Source organism: Entamoeba histolytica, genomic scaffold (assembly GCF_000208925.1).
Source record: "Entamoeba histolytica HM-1:IMSS scf_1104750516283 genomic scaffold, whole genome shotgun sequence".
In the NCBI taxonomy this organism is placed as follows: domain Eukaryota; phylum Evosea; order Mastigamoebida; family Endamoebidae; genus Entamoeba; species Entamoeba histolytica.
This window is the reverse complement of record NW_001914925.1, coordinates 8659-25112: the sequence shown is the minus strand read 5'-3', so window position 1 is coordinate 25112 and position 16454 is coordinate 8659. Positions and strand designations below refer to the sequence as shown.

At 23.5% G+C, this 16454-nt stretch overlaps 4 protein-coding genes across 4 annotated transcripts, besides 1 other annotated feature; 2 read left to right on the top strand and 2 right to left on the bottom strand.

The window, feature by feature from the left end:
- Positions 1–1982: 1982 nt before the first annotated feature.
- Positions 1983–3728, bottom strand: EHI_000930 (uncharacterized protein; the record flags this gene model as incomplete). The annotated part of the gene is made up of 1 exon (XM_645229.2): positions 1983–3728. The coding sequence occupies one exon, from the start codon at positions 3726–3728 to the stop codon at positions 1983–1985; it is 1746 nt and encodes a 581-aa protein (XP_650321.2).
- A 260-nt stretch (positions 3729–3988) lies between these two features.
- Positions 3989–4563: a repeat region.
- Positions 4564–4603: 40 nt separating this feature from the next.
- EHI_000920 (MmpL efflux pump, putative) lies at positions 4604–6943 on the top strand (the record flags this gene model as incomplete). Its single annotated transcript, XM_645228.1, has 1 exon — positions 4604–6943. The coding sequence occupies one exon, from the start codon at positions 4604–4606 to the stop codon at positions 6941–6943; it is 2340 nt and encodes a 779-aa protein (XP_650320.1).
- A 254-nt stretch (positions 6944–7197) lies between these two features.
- Positions 7198–8979, bottom strand: EHI_000910 (Sec1 family protein; the record flags this gene model as incomplete). The annotated part of the gene is made up of 1 exon (XM_645227.1): positions 7198–8979. One exon carries the CDS (start codon positions 8977–8979, stop codon positions 7198–7200), a length of 1782 nt encoding a protein of 593 aa, XP_650319.1.
- A 442-nt stretch (positions 8980–9421) lies between these two features.
- EHI_000900 (ThiF family protein) lies at positions 9422–10966 on the top strand (the record flags this gene model as incomplete). The annotated part of the gene is made up of 1 exon (XM_645225.1): positions 9422–10966. The coding sequence occupies one exon, from the start codon at positions 9422–9424 to the stop codon at positions 10964–10966; it is 1545 nt and encodes a 514-aa protein (XP_650317.1).
- Between the last annotated feature and the right edge of the window lie 5488 nt (positions 10967–16454).

Sequence of the window (16454 nt, the reverse complement as noted above, 5' to 3'; positions counted from 1 at the left end):
ATTCGACTAAATTCATTTATGCTCAGTTGTATTGTTTCATTGTCATATGTGTTGAATCATAAACAATAACTTTGTAATACCTTGTATTTAATATTACAATGAAATAAACAATAAATTCAATGATTTCTCTCTCATTCATCCACAATTTCTTTATCAATACTTCTAATTCAATAATCATATTTTCATTTGTTATTCAAACTTCTTTTCCTTTGAACTTTTCTTTCTTAAAACAAACACTTTCACCGAATAAACAATCAAAATGTTTGTTGTTTATTTTAGTTACATATTCTCATACTCAATCAATACATCATGTTTTATTTATATTCATACTCTTTCTTATCACTATCTTCTTTGTTGCATTTTGGTTTTGGTAAGTCACATCAACATCTATTCCATTATTCTATTATAAATAACAAAACTATTCTTTCTCTTTAGTTGTATCATCATGCAGTAAAATGATTGTGTTTCATTCTTTAAAATAACTACTCCACTATTCTTCATAACTTTTGTCTTCTTGTTGTTGATGAGGAATAATTTCATTTCAAATTGATATCTTGTTTTAATAATATTGAAAATAGTAGAACATTCACATTCTTTTTTTAATTGAAAGTGTGTTTTTAATATTAGAAACATGACTCATTCAATATTCATCTGTTATTCGTTCATTCCAGATATTTCTTTTTATTCAAATGGATATGTTTTATCATGAACTTGTTGTTGAATATCAATTCAATTTATTACTCTTTTCAATAATATATTTTAATTGATATAATATTGTTATATGATACATTGAACTTCAAAAAAATGATTAACTTTCAATTAAAACTGAATTTAATCATCAAAAATTGTGTGTTTGTATTGGTGTTGTTGAAAATAAAATATAATTACTACAAATGATTGATTTTTATTTATTAATACAATTTATGTTTTATAATTCAATTGAAACACAATTATCTTCTATTTTGTATGAATGACATTTATTCAATTTCCATTTCTTATGTAAAATACAAATTGTTGTAATTGTATATATCAACATCAAATAACATCATTATCTTCAAATGGAGTATTGTATTACTTCTCTTTGTCTCTCTATTGAATAATTTCTATCATTAAAACTTAGTTTTATAATTATATTCTACTTGCTGATAACAAATATTTTAATCAAATTACTTCAATCAATTCAAATAAATATAGTATTGTCTTTTCTATCATTATTAAATTCACAATATTGAATATTTTTAATAAACTGATATTTTTCAATACAAACACACACGTATCATTTAGACAAATATAAAAGTGTTTACAATTTAATTTGTTTAAGAATTGAAAATGATTCAATGGTGTTTTGAAATGAAACAAAAGTGGTTGTTTATCCCTATCAATAAATACAACTCTTTGTTGATTATTATTAAGATTAATGTGTGTATATTCTTCATCATTTTGAATGTTGCAATTATAGTCAGTGATATTAAAATTACTCGTACAAAACATTGTTTATATACTACAAACTATCCTTATTGATTAATAACTCTCTTGCTGTTGTTCATATGATTTTACAATAAACTCTTAATTATTCATAACATATTATTTTTATTTGAAGTATTTCTCCTTTTATACTATAAGATATTCATTAAAATACTACTCGTTACTGTTTATTTACTATTAGTATAATAAGACATACACCCAAACGTTTACTGATTTTAAAGAAAGGATATGTTATGAACAGTTGATCATTGTTAATATATGAAAAAAGAAATTATAACACATAAAGACTAAAATAAACAAACAAAAAAAAACAGGAATAAATGAACTATCTCTATAGAGGAATATATTAATAAATGATTATACTGCGAATATAACAATGAATAAAAGGTTGAATAGAAGTTAATTCACAATAGATAAAGAAAAAAAAGTAAGAAAAGAAATAAAAACAATAATTCAAAAGAAAATAGAATTAAAAAAAAATGAATTAAAAATTCCAATTATTGACCACCATTAATTAATTCCAATAATTCAATAGCTTTCTTTTTTAAATCTGAATTATCAAAACTTTCAACATTTCTTAAAAGGTCAAGATAAGCAACAACACTCATTTTTTCATAGACATATAAATGGAAATCAAATAAATCAACTTGTAAACGATTAAAATAAGAAAGTATTTGTTCGATATATCTTTTAGCATTTTCAAGATCACCTTTAAGGAAATAAGCATTTGCAAAAGCTAATAATAAATAAGCGTTAGTACTAGAAGGGTCATTTTCATCTTTAGAATTAATAATTTTAAGTAAATTACAAGCGTTTTCAATTTCATTACATTTAAGAGAATATTTAATAATTTTATTTAATAAATTTCTATTATACGGTTGTTTCTCTCTAATTAATTCCAAATATTTTATAGCTTGTTTAAATTCTTCCCTTTTAGATAAACATTTTGCTTTCCAATAATATTTTTGAAGAATAAATTCATCTTTATCAATAATTTCAAGATATTCTAAAGCTTCATTTAAATCACCACTTTGAATAATCATTGAAACATAATTTAATAAAATAGAACTACTTTTATTTTGAATTTCTTTTGCAGGAATATTTTTATAAGAAAGACAATAACGAGCAGCATGACTTAAATCTTTTAATTTATTTAAAACGCATTGATATTTTAATTCTGCGTCAATACTAATTTTTGAATTAAAAACATTATTTAAAAGTTTATTAATATTCGTTTTTTTTAATGTTATTAATTCATCAATAAACATTTCTAATTCTTTTTTTAATTCTTCATTAAATGAACGAAGACAAAAATATTCAATTTGAACAAAATAACTTTTATCAAAATTAACTTCTTTATAAAATTCTTGAAGTTCTTTTAATGAATCATCTGAATTTAATTTTCCTAAATTAATATTAAATAAATCTAATAAAATAGAATGATATAATTCATTATATGGATTTAATTTAAATAATTCTTTTAATATATTTTTTACTTCTTTTGTATTTTGAAGATTAAAATAACATTTTAATAATTCTTCTTTAACAAATGTTTTATCTAAAATAAATTGTCCTTCTTTTTTAAGAAATTCTAATGCTTTTTCATACATTTTACCTTCTATTAAAATTATAATTTTAAATTGTAGTAAATCTGACCATCTCCAATCATCTTGTTTTTTTGCAAAATGTGTCATAAATACATTTAATGATTGAAATGCAATTTCATATTTTGCTGCACAAAATGCTGATGTTGCTTTACAAATCCAATTTCCTCCAAAATCCCTTTTCATATCAACCATTTGTGTTCTTGTTTGAAGTGCTCCATTATAATCATGATTTTGCATTTGAAGACAATATAAATCTCTTTTTAAAAATAATGATTTTCCATCTAAATTATTCATTGTTTTAAATGCTTTTAATGCTTCTGAATATCTTTTTTCTGATCTACATACAATTCCATATAAATGCCAAATAGTAGCACTTCTTAAATTATTTCTTAATGCATATTTAATTCCTTCTATTGTTTCTTTCGCTTCTTGTTGTTCTGTTTGATAAAGAATTAAATTTTTCATAGCAATTGCTTCTCCATTTTCTGGTATAACTTTTAATATTTTATTAAGATTATTGAGTGCTTGTGAATATTTTTTTGATTCATATTCTTTACATATTTTTTTATACGTCTCTGACTGTGCTAATGTAAATTTTTGTTGTTTTTGAATTTCTTCTGCACTCAACTTACTCATTCTGAAAAATTGTATTGTAAACTATCTTTTTTAGTTCTTTTTTATTCCTCTTTTATTTTTATTGTTATTCTTTTATTATTTATTATTATTCTTTCGTTTTCTATCTTTTTCACTTTTTTCTCCTTCTTTTTTTTTCTTCTCTCATTCTTTTTTTTTTTTAAATTATTCAATTTTTCGTTTTATATAACGTTATTTTTTGTATTTTTCTTTAAAATGATATAAAAACAAAAAAAAAAAAGAAATAACTTAAAAACACAAAAATAAAAATTAGTTAATTAAGTATTAATAGAATTTTCATCTATTCTTCCTAGCTCAGGGGAGACTAATCCCATCCCTTCGCTTATTAAAAAAGAGTAATCTCTTTGTTGAACCTATCATTTAGGTTTGTCTTGCAAAATGAGGAAAGCACTTCTTTGCTTTATTTTTCCTATTAAGGTTTTTTCAAACTTCTTCTGCTAATTCTTCTTTTTAAGCCTTTGTTTGTTTTCTGCCTTAATTTTAAGGAATTTCATTTTTCTTATTTTATGAATGGAAGAAGGAATCATTTTATTACTACTGTATTACTTTGACTAATCTTCTTTTTAGTCTTACTTTGACTAATCTTCTTTTTAGTCTTACTTTGACTAATCTTCTTTTTAGTCATACCCACACTTCAGTAGATTCTTATATTACATCCACGTAATATTCTACTGTATTCTCTTGCTGCACCCTTTGCAGCATTCCCTAATACATTCCTAATTCAAAAGCACCGTCATAACCAGATAATAACTGGGAGAGTCGAAGAATGAATTTGTACTAGGGCTTATGTGTGGTGTTTCAGACGTGCCACCTTCGATCTCCAATAACTTAAAAACACAAAAAATAAAGAAAAAAGAATGATAAACATAAAAGAAATTCAAATTACATTGTCTAATATAAAAAATAAATTATTTGATTTTTTATTTTATATAATTAAAAAAGGAAGATATGGTATAATAGGAATATGGATTATTATAGCTTTATGTTGTAGTTATTTTGCATTAAATATATTTTCATTAACAACAGTACAATTTAGTGCTCCACCTGATTCATTAGCAGCAAAAGGAAATATAAAATTTGAAGAATTATATCCAAGTCATAGTAGTAATGAAATTTCTGTTGTAGTAATTACTAAAGAAGATGGTGGAAATGTATTAACAGAGACAATTAAAGAATTGTCATATCAAATTTTTGAAACTGCAGAACAAAATAATGCAACATTTGTTCTTGGAGTTTATTCAAATTTAACAGAAACAATTGATATTACAGATTATTTTGTAGAAAATGATACTACAGTTATATTAATGTCAAGTCCAATTGATTGTTCTTCTCATTTAATTCAAGAAGTTAGAAAAACAATAGAAAGATTTAATTGTGATGGATATAGAATTAGTGTTACTGGAATGACAGCTGCTTCAATGGATATAACAAAATCAATAATTTATGATATGAAACATATGGATATATTTATATTTCCAATAGCAATAATAATATTTCTTTATGTTATTCGTAATATAGTTCTTGTTATTATTCCTATATGTAATTTGATTATTATTTTATCTACTTCATTTGGAACATTATATCCTCTTGCTAAATATTCTGAATATTATTCTATTGCACCAGCAATTAATGTATCATTAATTGTTGCTATGTCAGTAGATTATTCATTATTCCTTTTAAGTAGATATTCTGAAGAAATAAGAAAAGAACAATCACATGAACAAGCTGTAAAAACAATGTTAAAACAAAGTGGAAGAATTGTAGCAACCAGTGGAATTGTATTAATGTGTTGTTTTCTTTCATGTTGTTTTTATGGAGTAACTATAATAGTAACAATGGGATTAGGATGTGTCATTTGTTTAATTTTTACAGTAATGGTCAATTTAACAATAACCCCTTCATTATTATTAATCTTTCCGAGATTTTTCCGGATAAAAGGATTAATACCATGTAATAAATGGTGTGTAAAATATTCTAATAATGTTGGATCATTATTTTGGCATATCCAAGCAGAATGGATGAGTAAAATAAAAAATAGTATTGTTGTGTTATTTATTGCTCTTTGTATTATGTTACCAATAATTATTTGTATGAAAGATTTTAAATGGACAATGGATCCTACTCAATGTTTTCCATCAAATGCTGAAGCAATAGAAGGATTAGAAGATATTGAAAAAGTAATGACACCAGGAATGATCTCTCCATACAAATTACTTATATTATCTGATCCAATGAATTCAATAAGTTATGAATTTATGAAAGACTTTGGAAATAATATAACAGAAAATATTGGAAAAGAGAATATAATTTGTTATAATTACATTAAAGGAAATATAATTCCACAAAGAGTAGTCAAAATGTTACAAAACATTAAAGTTTATTCACAATATTTTAATTATTCTACAACTTCAGAATCATTTTTATGTTATCTTATTCCACAAAATGTTGATGAAATGCAAGAAATTGTAGACCAAACTATTGATTTATTAAATAAATTAAATAAGAAATTTGGAATAGTAGGATATATATTAGGAACAAATACAGATATGGTAATGTTGGTTGAATATATATTAGACTTTTTCCCAATTCAATTAACAATATTAATTATAACAATATTAATTCTTATCACTTTTGCTTTTCAATCAATTCTTATGGCTTTTAGAGTAATTTTTACAACTGCATTAACTTTAGCATGGGTTTTTGGTATTTCAACAGTAATTTTTACTAGTAATATCTTTTATGATTTCGGTATTCTTTATGGTCCAACTGGGTTGTTTTGGTCTGTTCCTGTTATGTGTACAGATGTTTTAGTTGGGTTATGTCTTGACTATGACATTTTCTTATTTTCTAGAGTTTTAGAATATAGAAAAAAAGGTTGTTCTACTAAACTCTCTATTATTTTAGGTGTTGAACATACAGGATATCTTATTACTTATGCAGGATTAATTATGGCTGCTGCTTTTTCCGCTTTATTATTATCTTCTATGCCTGTTTTAAAACAATTCGGTGTTGTTTTATCTTTTGCTGTTTTACTTGACACGTTCGTTATTAGAACAATGGTTGTACCTTCTCTTCTTCATTTATTTGGTGAATTAAATTGGTGGCCAAGAAAATATCCTGTTAAATTTAATACTTATTCTGAATTTCTTGAACATCAAACAGACCAAACTCCTCTTCTTCTTCCTTCATCATTCTAAATAACATTTTTTATTGTTATTTATTTTTTGTTATTGTTGAATTTATTTCTTTCTTTTGTGTTTTTTTTTGCTTTTAAACAATAAAGTGTTTGTTTAATAAAATAATAGATAAAATTTTCATTGATAAAGTGTTTATTCAAAGAAATCAGAATATCTTTTAATAAATGCTTAAGAATGACAATATTCCATTTACTCTGTAAATTAGAAATTGTTATTATAAAAAAAAGACAGAGAACAAAGTTGTAATAAAAGAATTAAACAAAAGAATTAATTTGAGATAATAACTGTTCACCATTCATTAATTCAGTAGCACCATAAATAATTCTTTTACCATTTCTATCAGCATATTGTTGAATATTAGAATATTCAGTATAATTACCACCACCAATAACAAACACAATAGAGTCTTTAAATTGAATTGACCTTCTATTATCTAAAATATTAGAAATTGAAATTTTAGGATCATAGTAATTATATTCTGATTCTAATTCACTTTTTTTACACTCAGTTATTGTATCTACTAACACAGTAACTGCCATATTTTTATCAGATGGTAATAATCTTTCAACAACTTTACCAAACATATCACTCATCATTCCTGCAAATCCAACTTCTTTTTTCTTTTCTTTTGTTAGTCTTAAATATTCTTGTGTTTGTTTTAATTTTTTCATATAATTTAATGCTTTTAATGGAATATTTTTTTGTTCAAGTACTTTTTGTAATACATTACTTTCATTTGAATTTAATAAATAAATATAAAATAACCGAATTAAATCATTTTCATTTTGAATTCTTTCAATAAATAAATTTAATGCGGTTGGATCAACTGGTATTTGTGACATAACGTTATCTTCATATGAAAATAATAAATCAATTTCTCTTTTTTTAATATTTTCAACAATTTCTCTTGCAATTGTAGTGTGAAGATCAATTTCTTTTTTTAATTGTCTTATTTCTGTCATTTTTTCTCCATATTTCATCATCCCTTCACTTTGGAGTACTTTCTTTTCTTCTTCATTTAAATTTACTTCTACATTTTCATCAAAATTAATCCCAAAACTATTTGCTACTACTTGAAATTTTTCTTTTTCAGTTATTAATTCTTTCGTTTTGTTTTGAATAACGTCTGTTACATCTGGAATAATTTTATTTTTACATTCATTCCAAAAGTCACTTGTTATATCTATATCTTCCCAATGGTCATTAATTTTTACTCTATTCATTTTATATTCTATTACTTCTTTTATTAATGCTTGATAATTCCATCCATGTAATAACCCTGCTGAAATATCATGATTTCTATTAGTTATTAACATTAATGGACGTGTTGATACTCCTCTTTGAAAGAATGTAGGATTTTGTGTATTAAATAAATTTAATTTTTGTGTTAATTCTTTTGCAATAACATCTTCTAAACTACCATTTCTTGCTCTAATAATTGGTATTTCTTTTAATGTAATACAAATACTCATTAATGAATTAGTTACATTATCAATTAATTTTAATGCATTTTCTTCTTTTATTTGTGGGTCATTAAATTGTTGATATGAATTAGACATAGATAATGTAAAAAGTTGTGGTTCTAATACATGATAATTAACATATAAATCTTCTATTTTATATATCATTTTTTCTACTTTATTTTCTAAACAACAATTTGCAAAATATTGAAGTAATTCACTTGAAATTCTTGATGAAAAACAAATAGTAAAATTTAAATACATTCGTGATTTCATATCATCAATAATCTGATCTAAATTCTCTTTTGTCGCTTCTACAAAATAAATAGCTGGAACATCATCTAAAACTTGACGTGTTTGTTTTATGTTGAGCATAAGTGTTACTCCATATTTTCTTACATCACCTACTCTTAATTGTAAAGAAAGAAGATCACTATTAAATTGATCAAAAATAATAACTTTCCAAAATAATTCTTCTTCATTGTTATTTAATATATCATTTTGATTTAATCTAAGCATAGAAGTTAATATATTTTGTTGTTTTGTTTGTAATTCTAATACTCCTTTATACTCCATTCACAAACTTATTATTGATTTTAGTTCATTTTTATTTTTTTATTCTTTTTATTTTTTATTCTTTTTATTTTTTATGTGATATATACAGAAAATATGAAATTTCATCAAAGCATTCAATTTCCATTTAATGGTGCATATTCCCCTCCACTTCTTTTTCGTCTTAACAATGCTAAAACTACACAAACAATAGCAACAATAATCAAATATCCTCCAATACTAGAAAAAGTGACAATAGTAATTGTTGTGTCTTGTTTAATTGCAAAAACACATTGGAATAAAAGAACCAAAATTAATGTAACATAATTCATGATTAAAATTTGTGTTATTTTAAAGATTTTTTATTTTTTGTTTTTTCTAATATTATTATTTGTTATATATAACGAAAATTAAATAAACCTCAATATTAAAAAAGAACTAAGAATTATTTAGATATACGTGTGATATGACTCAAGTGACTGATACTCAAAAATATGATAGACAGTTAAGATTATGGGGAGAAGTTGCACAAGCAAGACTTGAAAAGAGTAAAGTTTTATCAATTGGAAGTGATTGTGTTGCTAGTGAATTTATGAAAGCAATTGTACTTCCAGGAATTGGATTTATAGGAATTGCAGACAAACATATTGTTGATGAAAATGATTTAGAAACTAATTTTTTCATTGACTGTGAAAGTCTTGGACAAAAAAGAGGAGAATGTGCCCTTAATAATTTACTTGAACTAAATGATAGAGTTAAAGGAGAATATTATTTTAAATCATTACAAGAAATACTTAAAGAAGAATCTTTTATTCAAACATTTGACATTATTGTTTGTAGTAATCAATTACATGAAGATGTTATTTCTCTTTCAACATTAACAAAGAATCCTGTTATTGAAGTTTATACTAATGGATTTATTGGAGTTGTTAAAGTGTATGTTGGAAGTCATGTAATTTTTGATGATGGTAATTCTAATATTCCAATGGATTTAAGAGTACCATATCCATTCCCTAAATTACAAGAATTTTATAATTCAATTGATATTCCGACTTTAAATAAAGATAAACATATGCATGTTCCTTTTCCTTTAATTTTGATTTGGGCATTAAATCAATGGAGAAAAGAAAAAAGTCAAACTGGAGTGCCTAAGTCTAAACAAGATAAAGATATGATTAAAGAAATAATTAGAAAACAGGCATTTAACTTTTATGCTGAAGAAAATTTTCAAGAAGCTCTTCAATTTGTATTTTATTGTTGGCAAGATACTCCTGGTAATGTTAAACAATTATTAAATGATCCAAGAAGTTCTTCTTCTTTAACTGGATTAAAGAAAGAAGAAATTGAATTTTGGGGATTTATTGGAGGTGTTAAAACATTTAATGAAAAGAATAAACGTTTACCAGTTGATTCAGGAATTAAAGATATGATTGCAAGTAATGAGTATTTTGTTCAACTTCAACATGTGTTTGTTTCACAATTAGAAGAAGATGCAAAAGAAGTATTAGAATATATCAAAGAACGAGTTAATCGAGATGGTGTTGAAAAAGAAGTTGAATTTACACTTGAAATGGTCAAAAGACATTGTAAAGCATTAAGAAAGATGCATGTTATTGATGGAGTTGATGGGAAATATAACTCAAGTTGGACAGGACAAGATTATTTGTTAAATACACCACAATCTAGTTTAATGTATTTAGCTATAATTTATGCATCATTTGAATTTGAAAAGATTCACCGAAGATTACCATGTGATAAGCAAGATGTTGATGAATTACTTGAATTAACAAAACATGTTCTAAAGGAAAAAGATGTTGAACAAAACGTAGAACGAAGTTGTGTTGAACAAATATGTAGATTTGGTGGTGTTCAACTTCATACAGTCAATTCAGTTATTGGATCATTTGTAGGTCAAGAAGTAATCAAATATGCTTCACATCAATTTGGAGCATTAGACAATACCTTTATATTCAACACTGAAACTGGTAGTTCAATCAATGGACGTTTCTAACTAAAAGAATTTTTTTTAATTCATTTTTTTTAATTTTTAGTTTAAACAATAAAAATGAAAGATTATTAAATTATAGTATTTCTTTGTTTTTCTTTCTGTTTTTATTCATTATTACCATTTTGGTTTTTTAAATCCTTATTATTGAAGTTATTTTCACTATGTTACTAACTTTATGTTACAAATTGAAATAAATGTTATTAGAAATTTAGTCAATAATTAAAATGAAATACTCAACATACATTGCATTGAATAAATTCTGTTTTATCTTTGAAGTAATAAATTATATAATTTGTCAATTAACTCAATTAAAAATATCATTTCAAACACTATTTCTTTTAAATTAAAAATTACAACTAATTTGATAATTAAATATAATATTCAATGATTTATTTTTATTTTTCATTGTTTTGTTTAAATCCATATATTTGAATAGATTTTGTTTTTATTGAAATACATTCCATTTTATTAATGTGTATTTCTTTGATGACAATATTTTATTTTTTGACTAGAATTTATGTCAATGATTCTAATATATTATTTTTGATTATCTTGATTTTACTTAAAACTATTTCATTTAAAACTATTTCAAAATATTGACTGTTAATAGATAATATTTGATTTGAGTAAGTTATAAAGAGTTTTTATTGATTAAAATAGTTGTTGTTTGATAATTACTATTTTACATCAAAATTAACAAAATTCAAAGATATGATTAATTAAATATTTCTGTATTCTTTTTATATAAGTTATAATAAATAATTGATATTATTTAAAATCACTTTTATATTTTATTTGAATATGAGTAATTATTTGGTTGTGTAATACTTTCTTCTTCTTTCATTAAAAGTTATATTTCTTTTAATTGTTCATTGTTGTTATTTAAATTTGTATTTCAATTATTCTGTCTTTATTTTTGTTTATATTTATTGAAGAAATAGAAATAAAACACTTTAATATTCTTTGAAATTTCTTTATTTTATTCAATATTATTTGTACTAATGTCATTTCATTAATACTCTTCTTTATTATTTTAATTATTTAATTCGATATCTTCATAATTATTTAATTATATATTAGTCTTTCTTAATAATTTGATTAATTATTTACATATTTCATTTGGCTATTATTTATCAACAACATCAAAATGTTATTTTAATATTTTTAATGAAGATATTTAATTATTTTTCTTTTAATTTGTTATTTACAATGTTTAGATATACACATATATTATCCTCTTTTAATTCATGTTAATTTTTCATTATTTATTGTTTTTATTTTATATTTCATTAAGTATTTATTCAATGTATTTGATATAACGAATATTATAGGTTTTATTTATTTGTAATTTCGTGTTTATTTTGATATAATTACATTAATCCAACCTAATTATTTCATACCATTCCTTTAAACAAAAATATAAATTTAAATGTTGCAACAATCCAAGACATATTTTAATGAATTAAAGAAATTAAATATGTATAAACAGTCATTAACATAATTTGTAAGTGTGATAATAGAAGATGATAGAAGATGATGAAATAATACACAACTCTTGTTAAATTTGATGACAATAAATTTACATGAAGATAAAGAAGTATTTGATATATTATTTATATTTGATTTGTATAAAAACGTCTTTAAGACACTATTTTCATTATTTAACTTTGCTGATATTTTTATTAATGAATAAGAATTTTTTGGTTAGAATAATTCTCTCATATTACAAGAAGGTTCTAACAAATTTCAATCACTGTAGTACAGTTAATACATGCATTTTCTTTTTCTAAATTTCATTAGAATCACATTGAAAATGATAAATCAAAACATTATATTTTTATTTTAATAAAAACAAACCGAAGATTTGAACATAGTCAATTGTTATTTCATTGAAACAATTTATTTAATGTTCGATTGTCAATTTTCTCAAAGAAATAATTATACAACTTATGAAAATTCTACTATTATTCTGTTTGTTATTGATTTTGTAATTTCACTCTTTGGTTGGTATTATGTTATAACTGTATTGTCTTTAACATTTGCAACTTCTCAATCTTTATAGCTAATTTATCCTCCAAACTCAGTTATGTTAGTTCTTCTCATATGTTTTGTTTGTGTTATTTTATTCTTATCATTGGCTCTTGTGGTTTCTGTTTGTTCTTTTTTTCTTCTGTGGTTGTGTATTGTATTTATCACCTATTCTCTCAACTGCTTCAACATTGATAGGAGTTGGTCTTTTTGCCTATTCTATTAATTTTTCTATTTCTATTTCTGATCTAGTGTTATCATCATCTTCTTCTGTTTCCGAGTCAACATAGTACATAGGTAAACCTTCACTTTCATTTCTTATTGTTTGTTAAATACATTTTATTAGTTGTTGTTTTTTCTAATTGTTTGTCTGGTATATAATAGCAGTTATTACATACAATACAAAGGCGTTTCCAAAATTCAGAAAAAAGAAAAACATTACACAGTATTTTAACTATGATTTGTAGGTTATTGGAAGTTATATCAGTATTATAGTTTAGAAAAATAACAATTGCTTCTATTCCTTCTTGCTCTTTAACAAAATTAATCATACTATTCAAAGACTCTTCATTTAACTCGATTTTTGAAGACTATGCGTATCAATAACAAGTACATCAATTCCATTATCTTCACCATTTTCTCCTTATGTTTCTTTTGTAACAGGAATTGGACTATGATTGACTGTAAAAATTCTCATCATTACTTAAAATAAAATTACCAATTGAACTTTTCCAACACCTATATTTCTAGTCAAATGAAATTTGTTCATTTTGATTTATATTCTGGTATTTTTATTTTTTAGTTACAACTTCACTCTCTTTAAATAAGACTAGGATAATAGTCACGAAATGTTTATTTACAAATGACACTTAAAATTTTATTGATATAAAAACTTTGCCAGTCTTATTTAAAATGATAAACAAGCATACCCCTTTTATATTTATAAATAAATAGGAATTTTTCTTGAACAAAGTTTTTAATCTAGCTACAAAATGTCAAATGTATTGAATTAAATAGTACAATTATACAACAAACTATCGTTATGGTAATATGTGTTGTAGAATTTTTGGTTTTAATTCTTTTTGACACAATTATCCCGTCATACTCAGTGATGTCAGAAAACTAATTCTATTCACCACTTAGATTTATCAAAACAGTCTCATCATTTTCATCAATAAATGACATTTATTAATGACTAAAACTTATAAAAAACATTTTCTATTTCACTACCAAGTATTTTATTTTTTACAATTTTTATTTATGAAATTTCAACACCAATTCTTTTTTATTGATTTATTTCAATAAAACAATAATTTTGCGGTATTGTATTTTTATTATTACACCTTTATTGAAAATATAATTAAATGTTTTTATTTTTATTCTATTTTCTCTTTGATTTTTTGTATCATTGTTTTTTACGTTAAGACTGCGTTTATTCTCTCAAATTTAAAACTAAGCATCATTCTTTTTTTCAGTAACTTCATTGGTTTGTTATTGATTATAACTTTGATATTTATATAACAAATGATGTTTTTGTGAATCTTTTTTATTCCACGCAAATATTCATTTTTAAAATTATAGGTTGTATAATTTTCTTTCAAATCAACCACACAACTGAACAAAAATTAAAATGAATTAATTATTACTATCATTGTAAGTTTTCTAAGTTAATTTTTAACTAATCATAGTTATTCAGATTCAAACTACTTTAATTGACACTCATTATATACATTTATTCTATTGTGTGTTTCATTTATATCAGAGTTACAATATTAGTTATTATTTTCTTTTTATTGTATCAAATAAAAATCAATTTGAATTTCAAACAATAACAAAAGTAATGTTGTGATATGGTTTGATGATAAAACAAGCAACATCAGCATAATAAATATACAATTTACATTAAACATGAGATATATTGCATATTTGAAAAATGTATTATTTTAAAATCCATAGAATGGTATATGTTAACCCTCATGTATTGATAGTTTCAATTGAAAAGAGAGATACTAAATATTGTATATGAAAAATAAGAAAAATGATATAAAAAAGATAAGATTTTTAATTAGAAATACAAAATACTTTATAAAATAATTATCATTTCAGAAAATGAAGAAAGACGAAAATAAACTCTCTCATAAACAATATTTTAAATGTTTTGACAAAAAATAAATTTTATGTTCATCTTTTATTTCTTGGAAAAGTAAGATTAGTACCATCAATTTGAAGAAGTTTTATCATCATTTTTATTGATTAAATTAAAAAATACAACCATTTTATTTTGTTATATTAATTTTCAATTATCTGGTATTGTTTGTCAAGTTTAATCGTTACCAAATATTTGTCCATCAATACAATTTTCTGAAACACCATTTTGATCATCAGGTGTTGTGATAAGTGGAGAGGTATCATTTTGAGCCTCATTTTCTATTGCTTCAATTTTCTTTAAACCTTTTTTAGTGATAGATTTTTCAATAGCACCAATAGCAAGACCAATAGCACCACCAACAAAAGGTGCTGTGATAGCTATTGCTCCAAAAGTAACAATACTAGCAACACCAATAGCAGCACCGGCAATACCACCAGTAATAACACCTACGATTCTAACTGCTTTTTTCTTTCTTTCCATTTTTCTTATTTCTTCTTTCCTTTTTTCAAACAGTTCTATCTCTTTTGCAATTTGTTTACACAATTCTATCCCTTTTGCAATTTTTTCTTTTTCCACTTCTTCATTGTGTAGTTTTTCTGTTTTAGTCCTACTGCTAATTACATACCACTCACCATACTTAATTTCTCCAGTGTACATTACTTTGTTATCTCTTCTATAAATATTTGTTTCATATGTTATACTATATTTTGTTTCTTCTGTAATATGAGTTTCTTCTTTTTCTTCATACTGAATTTCTTTGTATTCACTTATTAATTTCTTGGTTTCATTTTCATCAATATGTTGTATTTTTCTTAACCATTTTATTAATCTTTCTCTTTCATTTTCTGATCTGATATTATCATACTCTTCATCTGGTTGTGAATCTACATAAAACATTGGAATATCAATATTTTCACTCGTTCCATTTTTTTCTTTTAAAAATTTAATTAATTCTTCTTTGAATTGCTCTTTCTCAATTTTACCCATTTCAAGTTTCTTTTTAGGGGTATAGTTATAACAGTGCGTCCATACAATACAAACATGTTTCCAAATGTCTTTTATTGGGAAAGCATCATTTATAACTGCAACGACTTGCTTAAGATTAGTAGAAAACTTACAATTATTAAAATTCATTGTTAATATAATTCCTTGCAACCCTTCAACTTTAACAGAATTAATAATTTTTTGAATACCCTCATTATCAAAATTATCAGTATCATTAAGACCAGGTGTATCGATAACAAATAAACCATTTTCAGCATCTTTTGCATATTTTCCAACAGCTTCTTTTGTTTCTGAATTTGGAGCACTGCT